At 44.2% G+C, this 18,195-nt stretch overlaps 1 protein-coding gene across 1 annotated transcript in view; it reads left to right on the forward strand.

Annotated features, from left to right (window-relative positions):
• The window catches only part of TEC (tec protein tyrosine kinase), a 79,956-nt gene that overhangs the window by 49,515 nt on the left and 12,246 nt on the right, over positions 1 to 18,195 (forward strand). Inside the window, exons 10-15 of the mRNA XM_066573108.1 lie at positions 263 to 342; positions 2,011 to 2,144; positions 2,349 to 2,423; positions 4,135 to 4,306; positions 5,609 to 5,825; positions 6,606 to 6,670. Coding sequence (XP_066429205.1) covers positions 263 to 342; positions 2,011 to 2,144; positions 2,349 to 2,423; positions 4,135 to 4,306; positions 5,609 to 5,825; positions 6,606 to 6,670 — 743 coding nt within the window. The remainder of the gene's footprint in view (positions 1 to 262; positions 343 to 2,010; positions 2,145 to 2,348; positions 2,424 to 4,134; positions 4,307 to 5,608; positions 5,826 to 6,605; positions 6,671 to 18,195) is intronic.

Here is an 18,195-nt window from a genome sequence, read left to right on the forward strand (position 1 = left end):
TCCCGGATTCCCCGTTCCCCCACCTTTGAGCCCCATAACATAGTTTGTGAAGCTCAGAGGTGTTGACATCTGAGGATCTCTTTAACTTGTATGAAGCAAGTACTTTTCTTCCAGGCCTGAAAAACTTGTTAACCTTGTGGCGGTGTGGTTCTGGAGCAGATGTCCTTACAACATTTCATCATAGACATGTGAAGCAAGCAATAAAGTTTACAAAAGTTAAAAAAAATGGCAAAACTGATTAATAACCTTTCTTGTTTTCCAGGATAAAGAAGGTGGCTTCGTTGTTAGGAATTCCAGTCAAGCCGGCTTGTATACAGTGTCACTATATACAAAATATGGAGGGTAGGTAATTGTGCTTCTAGACAATTCTACTCAATGAAATTTGGGAGTTCTCCAAATCTTCCAGAATTCAGGTATATATTGGACCAGTGGTGGTGACCTTGCATCATTATGACGACCTCCTGTCACCTTCAGTCAAAGCCAGACGGAAAAAGATGGAACGCTGAAACCCTTTTCACAAAAATGTTTCCTGTACTTAATCTCTCAAAATTTGCTATTACTTGTAGCAAAGGCTACATAGTTGTTTCAATGGGTCCGTTTTATTTTATGTTGAGAAATGAAAGTGATGGAGTTGCTTTGTTTTCAGATTAAATCAGTCCTATACTGTGCGATGTATGTAAATATATACTATACCTATAGATACACCTGCCGTTGACTTATAGTAGTATACTTTAATATATACACTGAATGCCCCTTTATTAGAGACACTGGCCCTTTAACAATTGCAGCTTTCCTGTTTGAGGTCATGGATCTAATGTCCAGAGTGGAGCATAAAATCAAGTGATAAGTTTTCGTGGATCAGTTTCAGTGTGAATCCTCATTAAAATGGGAAAATCCAGCGATCTGAGCGACTTCCAACAAGACCTGTCAGACTAGCTGGGGACTGGATGTCATACTCTGCCAACCTTGTGGGGTTCTCTCATGCAGAGATGTGGATAGTGTACCGGGAATGGTGTGATACAGAGGTGCAGCACAGTCGAGCGAATTGTAGCTGAATGCAACACTGGTGCTCCAAGTATTGTCTGAATATACAACTTGTTATTTCTTGGATGGCCTATAACAACAGATGACCAGTCCCATGGCCATTGCTGTGTAAGAGAAACACAAAGGTGAGGCTCTAGTGGGCAAAACAGTGCAAAAATTGGATCACCAAACCATGGAGTAAGATCACCTGGATCGAGTTTTCTGTTGTACCGTGCTGATGGGAGGGACAGAATTTGGTGCAAGCAGCATGAATTGATGAACCCTTCCTGCCAGCTGCTCAAAATCACTCCGTATCCCTATCTAGTCTGCGGCAACTACAAGAGGCTTCCTCTCCGTATGGGCCAATATTCCTGCAGAATGATTTCAACACCTTGTGAAATCTATGCCGCGATGAACTGCTTCTGTTCTGAAGGCCAAAGGTGGTCCAACGTGCTGGAGTTGAGCATTTGGTGCACCTTTTTGGTGAACCTTAACATGGCCATACACTGGAGATTTCTGATGGTCATAAAGGCTGATTTAAACCTTTCGCATATGATGCTTTTTCGTGACTGTGAGCGACACCAGCAAGTGTCAGATATCTGTGGAAAAGTTGCTCTGGCATGTTAGATTTTATTTGGTTGTGTTCATAATTTCCATCAGTAGAAGCTCCACTCCAGTCCCAGTTCAGTTCAGAGATGGAGCTAAGAATTTTGTCAATTTATTCTTTTTATTTTTTGACATTATGGTCCAGAATGATAACCTTCGTAGAGCAACTGTGGATGACGAGTCCATTGTGTAATTAGAAGTCTTTAGCTTAGCAGTGTTCGAGTCCAGCCAGTGTCCTAAAGGAATCATTACAGCCCATTGCATATAAAGTTGTTTGCATTGATACTACCTATATCGCAGGTTGAACCATTGCAGAATTATAGCATATAAACCAGGGATACGATATCTAAAGCTGTAATACTATAACCTATCTCTCTTCAGGGACGGTACATCATCAATCCGTCATTATCACATTAAAGAGACGGGGACGTTCCCCAAGCAGTATTACCTGGCAGAGAAGCACATCTTCAGCTCTATCCCAGAAATGATTGAGTATCACAAGCACAACGCAGCAGGTAAATGGCACAAAGTGTTCGGTATTACAATATAGAGAGACGGTAAAATGTGATATTTAGCGATCTTGATGATTCCAATATTATGCTGTAAAAATAAATGCAATCTATAGAATCTCTGAATGTTGCCCTGGTCCGATAATAGAAGTCTGCGTTATTCTGGAAGTCATAAGCTCGGCCTTTCATACTGTTTTCTGATGTCCTCAGGTTTAGTCACCAGATTACGTCACCATGTATGTCAGAAAGATAAGATGGCACCCATAACGGCTGGATTCAGCTACGGTAGGTACCGCTCTACTGAATGAAGGTACACCTTTAACTTGCCCTTTAAGACAGTTCTTTTAGCCCTTAGGCCTCATGTCCACGGGTAAATTAATATTTAAAATCCGTAGCGTTTTTCCGGCACGCGGATCCGCGCCCCATAGGGATGCATTGGACACCCGCAGGTAGTTAAATACCTGTAGATGTCATTTTTCCCTGCAGGCGCGGATCTGCGTGCGGGAAAAAAAAGGCGACATGCTCCATTTTCGTGCGGGTGTCCCGCGGGGACGGCTCCCGCAGGCTTCTACTGAAGCCTATGGAAGCCGTCCGGATCCGCAGAACACCCGTACCGTAATTAAAACTCACCTCTCTGGACGCTGCGGTTCTTCCTTCCTTCCCGGCCCGGATCTTCTTTCTTCGGCCCAGCGGATGTGCCCGGCGCATGCGCACGGCACGCTGCCGGTGTGCCGAGCACATCCGCCGGGCCGAAGAAAGAAGATCCGGCTGGGAAGGAAGGAAGAACCGCAGCGTCTGGAGAGGTGAGTTTATTCTTATTTTTTGGCCTCATGTCCGCGGGGCAGGAGGGACCCGCTACGGATTCCACATGAAGAATCCACGGCGTGCCTGAGTTTGGACATGAGGCCTTACAAACACAGCATTTCTGCATTCCAAAATATATAATTTCTTTGTTTTTCTTAACTTGGCGCTTTTGTTTTTTGGATAAATTGTAATTAGGGTTACATAAAACTTATTAATTAAACTCTTTCTGGAAGAGATTTAAAAAAAGCTGTAAATCCGCGTTTGGAACAAAATTTAGAATGTAGAAAAAAACAACTTTTGGTACGTTTATACAGTAAAACACTTCAAATAAAATACAAATTTTTGTCCCACTAAATTCCAAAAATCATATTTTTGTCAATGGAACTACATGACCGCTTGTCTTTAGTTGTACTCTTTATTGGTTTCACTCTGGGGGCCAGATCACTTTTTATTTTGTTTTTTGGGTTGTGGGATGAAAAAGCAATTCTGGCATCGATTTTTATTTGTTTTTTGGCATCTGCTCTACGGGATAAATGATGCATTTTAAGCAGGCTGCTCCAGTTTTAGGAAAACTGTGTTGTTCCATATATTTTTTACATTTATAAATCATTTTTAACTTCAAAACGTTGTGCTTTTTAAAAAATGTTTATACATCTTATTTAGTTTTTTTTTAGCCAGACCTGCAATTACTAGTTATGCAATCATTTGATCACTTGTATAATATGCTACAATACTTATGTCCTGCAGTGTATTATGACTGTCAAAGTAATAGGAGTACAAAAATGGCAGACACAGGAGCCTTCATTAGGTCCCGGCTGAAATGAAAACTTACCAGCACCCTGCAATCACTTTTCAGGGTCTCTAATGATTTGAAACAGAGAGTCCTCTCCCCTATCTAAGCGCCTACATGCCATGGTTGCTATTGACCCTGAAATCTAGAGGCTTAGACAGCCTTTGATGAAATAAACTTCAATCCCACCTATTGCACGAGGCTGATACTCATTGCTGATACGTTTATGGCACTGGCCGTAAATGTATGGTGTAAGATAAGAGGGGAGTAAAACGTCACTATAAGTTTCTCAACAAGGGACTACTAAAAAAATCTCACTTGCCCAGCACTGCATCACATTATTGCTATGTAACCAGCACATTTGACGTGTATACTAGTTACACTTGATATATATTTTTTCAGGTAAGTGGGAGATAAATCCTGCTGATCTTACATTCATGAAGGAGCTCGGGAGCGGTCTCTTTGGTGTGGTACGACTTGGGAAATGGCGAGCACAGTACAAAGTAGCCATCAAAGCCATTCGTGAGGGCGCCATGTTGGAAGAGGATTTCATCGAGGAAGCTAAAGTTATGATGTATGTACTCCTGGTATGATTACTTCAATGAGTAGAGACATAAGTCAGATCTGTATGACCTAGCACCATGCAGGTCTTCAATGAAAGAGGTAAACCGTTGCACTGGAAACATGTTTGCTCAGGTGGTGATCACAGGTGCCCCCTGTTCAGACAGGCAGATCCATCGGTGACTCGTTCAACGAGAATCTTTCAGTATCGTTCAGTCACGAGCGCTGTTTAAATGGAAGAATGCAACGAGTCAACAATGATTTGTTATGCCTGCATAAAGCGAACAACGAGCTTGAAACACACAGTTCTTTGAACAATAATCATTCTGTCTATAATCCCCCTTAGAATTAGCCACCAGCATGTGATTGATGGAACTCCATGATGGAGTATCACACCATTTCACTCCTGTAACAGGCACCATGTTTTTCTCATCCATGAGCTTTAAAGGAGTTGTCTTTTTTTGCCACTGATCCTACTTTGGATCTCCACTGATCAGCTGATCCCCAAGCCTGCTGTCAGTACTAACAGCACTGGAAGCAGATAGCACCATCAACATTGCATCGCTGACCTCGCTACCCCCCCAACCCCTCATAAACTATGGAGGGTCCTGAGGATAGGTCATCAATACTTAAAGACTGGAATACCCCATTAAGTTTTTGTTTTCCAACTATTTTCCTTAAGAAAAAGTAATCTGTTGCCCAATATTTACCACCGATTTGTACTGAAATGCAATTGTCATGTGATCTAATGGTCTGGAAACTTTGCACAACCCAATATCAAAATGCACAACTCCATGTATTTCTATGACCATGACAGATGCACAACTTCAGTAATGTGCTGTATGGCATCCTGTATCCTTTCCATAATCAAACTTATGCCTTTCTTAAATAGTAAATTAGCTTAAATCATAAAACCGTCTTCATACTGATCACTTGTGCTGAGTGCTCGTTTTATTATAGATCCGAAGTATACAATAACATTGTACTTATAATGTTCTGGTTTATCATTAATGTAAGGGTGGTTTTACATCTCCGTTGGGGATTCCACTTTCCTGCTCCATTCAGGGAGTAAGAAAGGGGAATCCCCTCAGCTGAACTGCTCCGTCTCTAGACAGAACCGAATAGCACCAGACGGACCCCATTGACGATACTGGGGTCCATCCGCCTTCCGCTCAGCTTATTTCCTTCCGGTATTTTGAGCCGGATGTGTGATGGAACTTCGGCCGGAGTTTCCAACGCAGATGTGAAACCGGACAAAGTAATTTATAGCAGACAAAAATGCACCAAATATGATATTTATTGCCTTATCTTCAAGGAAGCTGGCTCACCCCAAGCTAGTCCAGCTGTACGGCGTTTGCACTGCAAAGAGACCAATCTACATAGTGACGGAGTTCATGGAACACGGCTGCCTTCTGAATTACCTCCGTCAGAAACATGGACAGTTTAATCCAGACATTCTGCTCAGCATGTGTCAGGACGTGTGCGAGGCCATGAACTTTCTGGAGCAGAACAGCTTCATACACCGTGACCTGGTAATTATATCAAAGATTTTTTTAACCCTTTGCAATCCAATTTTGGATTCAGGGTTTCCTAGGGGGCTTTCTCTTTCTTCCAGTATACAATGACGCCATCTGCTGGCAAGAGCCAGTACTGTGGTATGGGACATGCTGGAGAGGCCCTCAACAACAGAGGGGCCAGTAATATACAGTAAGAATACCCTGCCGGACGTCTTCTGACATCGGCGCTGTACACCCTTCAATAAGAATGTCTTTATACGTCAGACAGTGGATTGGAAAGGGTTAAGGGAGGCACATACTTTTTAAGGAGTGAGTGATCACTAATACACCTTTTACTTAATAAATGAGGATAATCAGGTAGTGATGGATACATGGAGAATAAGTGATGCAGACCACAAAGTCCTAAAGAAGATAACCAATGTTGATATCTGAACACAGGAGTATGGATAAACCGGAGCACAGTCTTCCTAGCGTCCCCTTCTAGTACATTCAGAGCGAGTTTTGTTTGCAGTTCTGGAGTTACATCATATATAAGTGGATAACTCTGTGTAGTCAGGCTACCCAAACTTGTGCCCATTATATTTGGTGAAGTGGCCCCAACCGGTAACGCCCCTACAGGGGTTCTGCCAATAGTTGAGAGGTTTGCTGCTGCCATGTTAGCAATTGGGCTGTGTGCCTCTGTGTCTAACATCGTATCTGTTTATGACACCAGATACGGCAACTCTTCCCGCTCTGCTTGTCATGCTGTTACAATCCATTGTATTATTATTGGTTGGCATTGTCTTTTCTTTGCAGGCTGCCAGAAATTGTTTGGTCAATGACCTTGGTATAGTAAAGGTGGCTGATTTTGGAATGACGAGGTAAGAAATTATGTGGTTCAACAAGCTCTTATTTTGGAAACTGTCCTATTTACAGTCTGCATTTGCATGGCGGGGTTATCCTCTTCATATTGAAAGTCTACCTGCAGTTATCCTGCTCCCTGGGTCTCACGCCAAAAGTTTAAGAGTGACGACGGAAGACATGGCCGCGAGAGGGGGCAGTCCGGTTATCTAAGCTCATGCAAAGTTATCGGCAAGATAACTGGGAGGTATCCATTCAGTTAAAGGTGATTCGACAATGAGATGATGGGCAGGAAAGTCGAGGAGGTTCAGAAGAACTTGGACTACACTTTTTGCCTGTCCTACTAATCTGGTTTTTATAGAAAAAACATAATTTGGATAAAAACCTTTTTAATATAAAAACTTCATCAGTTAACCTATTTTTACTTACTTACTATTGATTATACTATGAATTGTCAATGCATCTATGGCATAGGGTTTTGGTAGCTGCATAGTGGCTGCAGTAGAACGTTAAATTTTATGCTTGTCATGGCACCAATGGTTTTTTGGTGCATGCACGGGTCTGGAGTGATATCACAACGTCCACACTGGGCCATGTGAACTGCCTGCCAGCACAATTGTGGTGCCATACGGTGCTTAACACCGAGGAAGAAACCTCACCCTTTTTGTCTTTGAGCTGATTGGCTGAGCTGTGTATTATCCCAGCCCGCCGGTAACTTGTTTGGGGTGTTGATTCCGGCTCCATTGAGCAGAGGATGCTGGTACTACTCTTGTATTGATGGTTTAGCTTTCTTCTGGTTATACTTTGATATAGTGGTCCTCATTTGTGTTCTGTTGAGACTTAGCCTAGGAACTTTTATATAAGTCTCAGTTCCTTCCAATCTTTGACTTCAGGCTACATCTGTCAGTTTGTTCTGGACTTTCTTTGTAGATCTTGTACTTTGTCCTTTTGGTGTTTCTTTGTCGTTTCTATGTTGCCTTTTTCTTATATCTTCCCTTTACACTTTGTGATATCCATGGATGAATAGGGAATCTAGGTCAGTTCCAAATGCAGGGTTGCCCTTTGCGGGGCAGGTGCTCTGCTCTGTAGGCAAGTCCAGTTAGGGAAAATATAGAGGAAGAACTAAGGTCTTGCTTCCTTTTGTATCTGTCTTAACCCTGTGTATAACATGTTGTTCATTCTATTTCCATACTTGGCCTCTGTTTCTGTTTATCAGTTCCACCAACAGGACTTAAGAGATGTGACGATGTCACTTCCAATTAAAAAAACAGAAGTAAAATATAATTGCACTGATCTGCAAAATGCTGCACAGTTTAACTGATTTCCAAGAACTCTTCAGAAGTCTGTGGCATTGCATAAGAGGAAAGAAGTATGACTCAAGAGCTACACAAGGCTTCACCCACTGTGGGTTGGAGCATTCTACAGAACTATGTCCATCCATCCATCAACTTCTTAAAGGCCAACACTGTTCTGAATACTTGAGTAGAGATTTAGTTGTTTTTTTTTTTGGTTTTTTTTTCTTATAGTTATAGCTTTCAGGGCAAGTTGTCACAAAATGACAATACTTACTTTTTGTCACAAAATGACTATACCTTTTTTAGAGAATTCATAGACCTATTGAATATTAAACCGGTTACCCACGCAGCACCCGCTGGGAAACATCAGAGTCGGAGCAGAATGATTGCTCCGACTCCTGTATAGTGGTCGGTGCTCGTAATTGCAAGCGCAGCTCTTATTGAAATCAATGGGAGCTGCACTTGTAATTGCAGGCTGGGATCCCATTGATTTTAATCAGAGCTGCGCCTGCAATTACGAGTGCCAGCCACTACAGAGGGGTCAGAGCAATGCTTCTGCTCCGACCTCTGTGTATCCCGGTGGACGCTGTCTGGGTAACCCCTTTAAGTAACTTTGTAATATATGAGTATTTAATCAAGGCCGGCTGCACACAACCGGGTCGGATTCCGCATGCGGGAGCCCACAGTGGAAGCCGACTCTGTGCCCAGCCGGCATCCGTGGCCTATCTTCTTTCCTATACTGCGGATGGTCCGCACAGCATGCTGTCGGACATGGGTAGTACGGATTTTTTTTTCTTTAAACCCCTGCTTGTCAAGTTGCAAGGAATATCCAAGCCTTACCTCACTGACAGCTGATGGCGGCACAATATAATATGCACCTGTCATCAAATGGTTAGTGCTCTTTCACACTGGCGTATGCGAGTTGCGCCAGAATTCATATTGGACAATGTATGCACACCCTGTCTGTGCGCTGTCCCCGGTACTTGCAGGCAGTGGACATTGCATGTTCGACTGTGGTCTGTGATATGAGCCAGAATAGGACATGCTGTTTTTTGGTGTTTTTTTCATGTGCACTATTGGTCCATATTAAAAAAAATGCCAGGAAGAAAGCCTGTGTGGATGGGCCCTTTGTTTGCATCGTACCTGTTCAAGGTCCATTTCCTATCAAGATATATTTAGTTTCGGTAGTTACAATGTGGTCAGATAAAGGAGCTACTGCTTCTCCAAATCCACACACCAACTCGGATGATTTTTTTGTATAATTTGCATATCTAGTTCTGTTGAATGTCACCTATTTTTCCGTGCGGTGTTCTTCTATCAGGCCATTGTGGTTGACTAAAAATATGGTCTAATCTCACATGATCAAGCAGGAAACGGCTACTGTGGGCTTTGTGTTACAATGACTTGTTAGAAACTGTCGTGAAGCAGTTTGACAGCACTCGCCTGTGTTTTTGGTGGCAATTCTGCAGAGGTTTTTCTTTCCTCACTAGAATTTTTGTCTTTTTTTTTTTTCTTTTTTTAATGCCACAATCTATATTTTACCCCCTAAGGACTAGGGTGTTTTAGTCCTAAAAAAAACTGACACTTTTTAGGGATTTTACCCATCTGGTGGTTTTACTGCCCAATTTTTTTCAAGGTTTTTTTTTTATGTGACATACAGGGCTATTTTTTAATATCATTTTCCCACTAACCTTTTTTCCGTTCTAGAAGTTTTATTAGGGGGAAGAAAGCTTATATATAATATATATATATATATATATATATATATATCTTTTTCCGTTTTGTACATATTTAGGCTAAAATAAAGTACAGGAATGGGTTCTTCATTTTATTCCAGATGTTTTGATATATAAATAAATTTGATGTTGGCTGTTGGTCATTTTTTTTTTTTATTTGTAAAGTATTAGTGACAGCTGATAACCCGGAGCAGAAGGCAGGAGGGATTTTTAACCCTTCCTGCCTTCTGCTTCTCCCATATACAATGCTCAATGAGCACTGTATGGGGCAAAGTGAAAGTAAGAAGTACTTTCACTACGGGAGCCTCGGGGGGGTCATGTGACCTCCTGGGATTCCCTGCTACTGCAGAGCTGGTGGGTCAGACTAGACCCTGGCAGCTCTGCAGGTGACTATTGTCACCACAGCGGTTGCTTTCCCCTATAACTAGGGCTCCTATGGACGCCCTAGCTATAGTGGGAAAGTGTTAAATAAATAAATTTTAAAAAAGTGTCCCCCAGAGGTCTATATGATGTCATGGGGGACACATAGTAAAAAACACAATTACATACATAAGTAAAACAAAACAACAGAATAAAACAACAATACATACAAAAGAAAGAGAATAACACAAAGCAGACGCCAACAAAAACCTTCGCCGTACACACCCTGTAAACCAAAACCATACATACTATGTATCAAAACGTCCGAAATAGAGGAACCCATTTCCATACTTTATTTTAGTGTAAATATAAAAATAATTTTTAAAAAAACTATAAATGTTAAAAAAATCATTTTTTTTTAGCATTTTGCCCCCAATAAAACTAAAAAACAGAAAAAAAAGATATTTAAAAAAATATTCCTATATGTCACGGAAATAAAAACGCAGCAAAAATAATTTTGGTAGCTAAAGGAAAAAAAATGGAGCAGTAAAACCGCCACATGGGTAAAATCCCTAAAAAGTGTCTGGTCCTTAAAGGAGATGTCTCGAGGAAGCAGTGATTTTTTTTTTTTGCCCAGTCCCCCTAATTAAACATACATTACTAATTACCCCTGTAAATGACTTTCCTAGCTGGTTTGTACTTACCGTTCCAGCGTTTCAGCAACTTATAAAAGTTTCCCCAAGATGGCCGCCGGCTCTTTCCCCGTCGCTCGCTGCAGCCCGAGGTGCGCGCTCCCGAGACGCTGCCAGCTGTGTCTCCATGGCAACCGGACGCCGCGCAGCCGCCGACCAGACGCCCCGCAGCCGCCGACCAGTCACCCACCGCCAGGCAGCAGGTAACCGGCGCTAGCCCCCGGCTCCCCAGCGCTACGCTCCCGGCTCCCCAGCGCTAGACCCTCAGCCCAGGTGAAGGCCCCGGAGCCCAGCGCTAGGTTCCGGAGCCCAGGTGAAGGCCCCAGAGCCCAGCGCTGGGCTCCGGGGCTTTCACCTGTCAGTGAACATCACCCCCGACCCATCACTTACCCCCCTGGCCCAGCGCTAGTTCCCCCATCGCAGCGGCAGCCCCCCCCGGCCTAGCGACAGCCCCCCCATCGCAGCGACAGCCCCCCCCCGGCCTAGCGACAGCCCCCCCATCGCAGCGACAGCCCCCCCCCGGCCTAGCGACAGCCCCCCCCCGGCGCAGCGGCAGCCCCCCCCGGCCCATCACTTACCTGGACGGCAGGACAGCTGGACGGCAGGACAGCTGGGCGGCTTCTCCGGACAGCTGGGCGGCTTCTCCGGACAGCTGGGCGGCTCTGCACCTTCCTCTAACAGAGGAAGGTACAGAATGGCCGCTCCAGCGCGCTCCCGAGCAGTGACAGCTCATCTGCGCATGCGCAGAAGAGCTGTAGCGGGGAGCACACTGAAGCGGCTCGTGCTGAAAGGAGAAGACCGGACTGCGCAAGCGCGTCTAAAAAAAGCAAGCTGCCAGCGAATTTAGACGGAACCATGGAGACGAGGACGCTAGCAACGGAGCAGGTAAGTGGAATAACTTCTGTATGGCTCATATTTAATGCACGATGTATATTACAAAGTGCATTAATATGGCCATACGGAAGTGTATACCCCCACTTGGTTTCGCGAGACCACCCCTTTAAGGTACAAAACAGCCTGGTCCTTAAGGGGTTAATTGTATTCTGCAATTTTTTAAATTTTACTTTTGTAACAATATTTTTTTTAACATATATATTCCCTGACCTCCTGGGGGTCATTCACATTGTCTTTTTTTTATTTCATGCTTTTCCACTGTAACTGGAGCATCCATAGGAGCACAAGTTACAGGGCAAAATACCCCCCTAGTGTGACAGTAATCACTAACAGAGCTAATATGAGTCTTCTAGGACCCTGCAGCTTTGCCTTGGCATGGGGCACCTGGCAATCATGTGATCACCAGATCAAATGGCAGAAGTAATATTTCCGCTTTCTCTCTTTAGTACATAGCCCTCATTGAACACTATGCAGCCTGTAAAGGAAAAGGCAAAAGCTGTTAAAAGCTTCTATATTTTCCGAACACCCAATGACCTGACCTGCAGCTTATAATCTCTCTATTTTGATATTGACCACTAAAAATAATAAGTCTAAGGCCTTAGTCATACGGGCGTTTTTTCGCGCGATTTGCGGATCGCATGACGGATGCGCATCCGCAAATCGCGTGACCGGGGCCAAAAAAATCGCCCGAAAAATCTGCTCCTAGCCGCGTTTCATTAGAAACGGGCTGGAGCTGTCCAGCGCATTGAATTCAATGGAGCCGGCAATACAGCCGGCTCTATTGAAAGCAATGCGCTGCGGGCGAGCGCAGGATGAATTGTTGGGAAGGGCTTAAATATATAAGCCCTTCCCTGCAATTCATCCAGAAAAGTGTAAAAATAAAAAAAATCTATATACTCCCCTTGTCCCGGCAGACGGAGTTCAGAGCGGCCGGCCTGCAGTGGGTGTGAAGGGGGTGTGAGTCAGACTTGCCCCTGATTGGCTCAGAGCCAATCAGGGGCAAGTCTGACTCACACCCCCTTCACACCCACTGCAGGCCGGCCGCTCTGAACTCCGTCTGCCGGGACCAGGTGAGTATATATATATTTTTTATTTTTACACTTTTCTGGATGAATTGCAGGGAAGGGCTTATATATTTAAGCCCTTTCCGACAATTCATCCTGCGCTCGCCGGCAGCCCATAGCTTTCAATGGAGCTGGCTGTATTGCCGGCTCCATTGAATTCAATGGGCAAACATCGTTCTTCTCTGCCACAGCTGTTACAGCTGTGGCAGAGAAGAATGATTTGTCTTCTATATGTTCTCAATGGGGTCGGCGCTGCTGCCGCCAGCCCCATTGAGCGCATATAGAGAAGAGAACAGGAATCGCAGATAGGTGCGATCTGCGATTTCTGTTCTATAATTTATCGGACGAGCGCATAAAAAGCGCTCATGTGTCCGATACCATTGCAAAGCAATGGTTTTAAAAAAATCGCCGGACGTATGCGCATGCGCAAATCGCGCGAAAAAACGCCCGTCTGACTAAGGCCTAAGGCCACGGTCACACAGGGCGGATTCCCAATGGAAATGTTGCGGTTCGGCTGCAGCAAAAACCGCAACATTTCCGCCAGGAAAACGGCTTTGAAGCGGCCCGGCCGCTCGCTCTTTCGCTGCAGCCGCCGCTCCCATAGAGGAGAGCGCGGCCGCAGCGGAAAGAAAAAAAGAATGAACATGCTGCGGTCGGCAAATCCTGCGGCTTCTGCTGGCTTAGCTACAGCGGATTTGCCTGCCCCGTGTGGATGAGATTTCGGAGAAATCTCGTCCACATGGCTGGCTAATCCCGGGATTAGCGGCCGCATGCGGATTTGCCGCGGCGAAATTCTGCACGGAATGTCCGCGGCAAATCCGCCCCATATGAACCCAGCCTTATATTTCCTGTTCTGTAGAAATTTTCAGCAGTCTTCTCATTATTACATGCCAGATGACATTGAAAGGTAATACCTATCTATGGATAACTTAGGATCTATGTTTAACAATAGGTGATGGTCACAGTTCTCCTCCTCCCCCCCCCCCCCCCTGCAGAATGGCCTCTGCACAGGTCACAGAGTATGACCACAACCTTCTCCCATAGAAGTCAGTGGGTCAACTCCTGTCCATTGTGTTTATGGCCCATGAGGCTGCTGTAAAGCGTCTCTCTAAATGCTGTTAAATGCACAGCTCCAGCAAGATGTTCGCCCTCAGTCATGTACAGACAGAGAAAAAAAAATCTACAATCAGAAAATAAAAACTGATGATAAGAATTGAAAATACAGGTGACACATTTCCTTTTAAAGTCTGTAGTAAATGGAAACCTAGTATATAGAGGGTTTGGTTTTTGGTGCTCTTGCAGGGACATTCTTATGAAAAATGTTGCACAGCAGTTTGCCCTACAGCGTCCTGCTCCTATGCAAGGAATACCAAACATCAGCATTGTTAGATTCTTAACCCCTTACTGACCAAGCCTGTTTGCGCCTTAATGACCAGGCCAAATTTTGCAAATCTGACACGTGTCAATTTAGCATGGAAAAACACCAGAAAGGTTTTGCATATCCAAGCAATTCTGACATTGTTTTTTCGCCACATGTTGTACTTCATTTAGGCGGAAAAAAAAGACCGATAGAATTTGTGTTTGTTTATTAAAAGCGCCAAAATTGGGAAAATTTTGAAAAAATCGTCATTTTTTTCACATTTTCAACTGCAATATCTCAAATATGTGCAAACATAATATAGAAATTTTTGCTAAGATATATATTTCCATCCGTTTATTTTATTTTGGGTGCACATTGGAAAAACTTTCGTTTTTTTAACCATTTAGGAGACGTACAAATTTAACATTACTTTTCAGCATTTTGAGGAACACTTTGTTTTCCTACACCAAGCCAAGATTGGAAAGGCTCATAGGAGTCAAAATGATAGATACCCCCACAAATGACCCCATTTTAAAAACTACACCCCTTAACGTATTCACTGAGGGGTGTCATGAGTGTTTTAACCCCACAGTTTTTTTTTAGAAGTCAATGCAATTTAGAAGAGAAAAACTAAAATTTCATATTTTTGCAAATATGTCATTTTAAAGACAGGACTTTTTTCTATAGTACACATGAAAATGAGGATTTGCACCCCAGGATGGATAAGTCTGTTTGTCCCGTGCTCAGAAACATACCCATTGTGGCCCTAGTATTACGTCTGTATGCACAATGGGGCCCAAAATGAAAGGAGCAACCGGTGGCTTTCGGAACAGAGATTTTGCTTGAAGGAGATTTAGGCCCTATTGCACACTTGTAGAGCCATTGAGTGACCAAAACCATAGAGAACCCCCACAAATGACCCCATTTTGAAAAGTAGACCCCTTAATGAATTTAACTAGGAGTACGATGACTTTTTTGACTTCACAGTTTTTAAATGAATCTAAGCCAAGCCGAAGGAAAAAAATTACGATTTTCATTTTTCTGGTAATTCTGTCATTTTAAAAGCAGTTTTTTTTGTACAGCACATATATGAATGAAGACTTGCACCTCAGAATGGATACCCCTGTTTGTCCTGTGCTCAGAAACATACCCATTGTGGCCTTAATCATATGTCTGGATGCACAATGAGGCCCAAAATGAAAGGAGCAACCGGTGGCTTTCAGAACAGAAATTTTGCTTGAAGGAGATTTAGGCCCTATTGCACACTTGTAGAGCCATTGAGGGACCAAAACGATGGAGAACCCCCACAAGTGACCCCATTTTGAAAAGTAGACCCCTTAACGAATTTATCTAGGGGTACGATGACTTTTTTGACTTCACAGTTTTTGAATGAATCTAAGCCAAGCAGAAGGAAAAAAATAACGGTTTTCATTTTTTTGGTAATTCTGTCATTTCAAAAGCTGTTTTTTTTTGTACAACACATATATAAATGAAGACTTGCATCCCAAAATGGGTACCCTTGTTTGTCCTGTGCTCAGAAACATACCCATTGTGGCCTTAATCGTATGTCTGGATGCACAATGGGGCCCAAAATGAAAGGAGCAACCGGTGGCTTTCGGAACAGAAATTTTGCTTGAAGGAGTTTTAGTCCCCATTGCCCATTGTAGAGCCATTGAGTGACAAAAACGATGGAGAACCCCCACAAGTGACCCCATTTTGAAAAGTAGACCCCTTAATGAATTTATCTAGGGGTACGATGACTTTTTTGACTTCACAGTTTTTGAATGAATCTAAGCCAAGCAGAAGGAAATAAAATACGATTTTCATTTATTTGGAAATTGTGTCAATTTAAAAACAGGTTTTTTTGTCCAGTGTACATAGGAATGAAGACGTTTACCCCAAAATGGATACCCCCGTTTGTCCTGTGTTCAGAAACATACCCCTTGTGGTCCTAATCTACTTAAAGAAAACATGGCTAGCCCTATAATGGAAGGAGCACCCGTTGGATTTCAGGGTACAACGGAATAAATTCCAGACCCCATTAATGGCCCACTTGTAGAGCCATTGAGCGGCCAAAACGATAGAGAACCCCCACAAATGACCCCATTTTGAGAACTAGACCCCTTAAAAAATTCATCTAGGGGTGTACTGCTTATTATGACCCCACAGTATTTGAATGAATCTAAGCAAAGCAGAAGGAAAAAATTACGATTTTCATTTTTTGGGCAATTTTGTCAATTTAAAAACAGTTTTTTTTTGTGCAGTGTACATAGGAATGAAGACGTTCACCCCAAAATGGATACCCCCGTTTGTCCCGTGTTCAGAAACATATCCATTGTGGCCCTAATCTACTTACAGGACACATGGCTAGGCCCATAATGGAGGGAATGCCCGCTGGATTTCAGGGCAGAACTGAATAAATTCCAGGCCCCATTGCCCACTTGTATGGAATAAAAATTGACTTCCTAAAAATAATCCCCCCCTCCTCACCATCCCCATTTTTTGGCATTCTCTAAATATTAGATAAAGGTAATAATATAAACTGCGTTTTATGTCCGAAGACGGGTAATTACGGAGGCTGATTGGGTTGGGCACATGGGGCAAGAAAACCTGGGTATCCCCCCTCCTCTCATGCTTTTTGGGGGGTATTTCGTAACCTCAGCGGCAGGTATGGGGTGTAAAAAGTGGCGCTCTGTGAGGCTTTGTAATCTTGCTGCGGTGCAGCGGTCTTACACAGAAGGCGCTCAACAAGGTGCTCCTGGAACTGCAGGAAGGCGAGCGTTCCAGGGGCTTCTTGTAAATTACGGATTACAGGTAGCGGTCTGAATAATGCCGGGCTCACACGGCCGTAGGTGGAATCCGCTTGCAGAGGCCCACAGCGGATCCCATCTGTGAGCCGGCCGTGACCCTGCGTACGGCCGCGTAATGTACTGCGCATAACTACCTACTCACACAGGCGGTCATGCGCAGTACACTGTTGTTTGTTTTTATTTCCCGCGCCGTCGCTTAGAGATGACCGGGGTACCCGCAGCCCGTACACAATGTGTTTGCAAATGGGCTGCGGGTATATCCGCGGTCATAGAGCACAATGGGCTCTAGGTCGCAGATATCCGCGGTAAAATATAGCATGCCGTGTTCTGTTTCTGCGAGTGGATTATGTAATTCCGACCCGCTAATTGGGGGGAATTGTGTAATCCAATGCATGCGATTGATCCGTGGATTACCGCTGATCAAGCGCATGCAGAACCCGTAATTCCTCTCCGGTCATGCGTGACCGGCCTAATGTTATATCGCTACTTTATCACGTGACCGGGGACCGCTCAACGAGGTCTCCGGTCACTGCTCCAAGCACTTAGCGACCGTTGGTCGCTGGGAGCAAGGAGATTTAAAATTTCCTGGGCTTCCCGGCTCCTGCGAATGTGTCCGGCATTTTGCCGGCGGGCGCATGCGCAGCAGCCGGAAGGGTCCATGGAGGATAATCGCATCTGGATTCAAATGCGGAAGCCTCCGAGAAGATGTTTCATCTCCCCCCACCGATCGCATCGGTGAGGGGAGATGAAACTGCCACTTTTTAAAGAACTTTTACGTGATTGCCATTATGCATTGGATAACGGCGATCACGTGACCAGTAACCGCATACCGCGGCTCCCCGTGACACCTCAAGGCTCTTGGCTACCTTTGGTAGCCAGGAGCAGGGAGATTTTAAATTTCTTGGGCAATATTTCACTTTTGCGCATGCGTCCGCCATCATGCTGACGGGCGCATGCGCCGAAGCTGGGGTAAGCTCCGCGGATGCACATCCCATCAGGGAACAAATCCGGGGACCTTGGGTACGTAATTTCATCCCCCCTTACGGATACGATCCGTAAGGGGAGATGAAACTTTAACTTTATAAACTTTGAACTTTTTTTTTTACTTTTTAACTTTATATGATCACCGTTATCCGATGGATAACGGTGATCATATGACTAGAAACCACATACAGCGGTCCCCCGGTCATATCTCCCTGCACTCGGCTAACTGTGACAGCCAGGTGCAGGGAGATTTTGAATTTGCCGGGCTCGCCGTCCTTCTGCGCATGCACGCCACATCGGCACATCGCAGAAGCCAGCAGGGGGGCCGGAGACCGGCCGGAGGACATGGA

This window comes from Eleutherodactylus coqui, chromosome 7 (genome assembly GCF_035609145.1).
Source record: "Eleutherodactylus coqui strain aEleCoq1 chromosome 7, aEleCoq1.hap1, whole genome shotgun sequence".
Taxonomy (NCBI): Eukaryota; Metazoa; Chordata; class Amphibia; order Anura; family Eleutherodactylidae; genus Eleutherodactylus; species Eleutherodactylus coqui.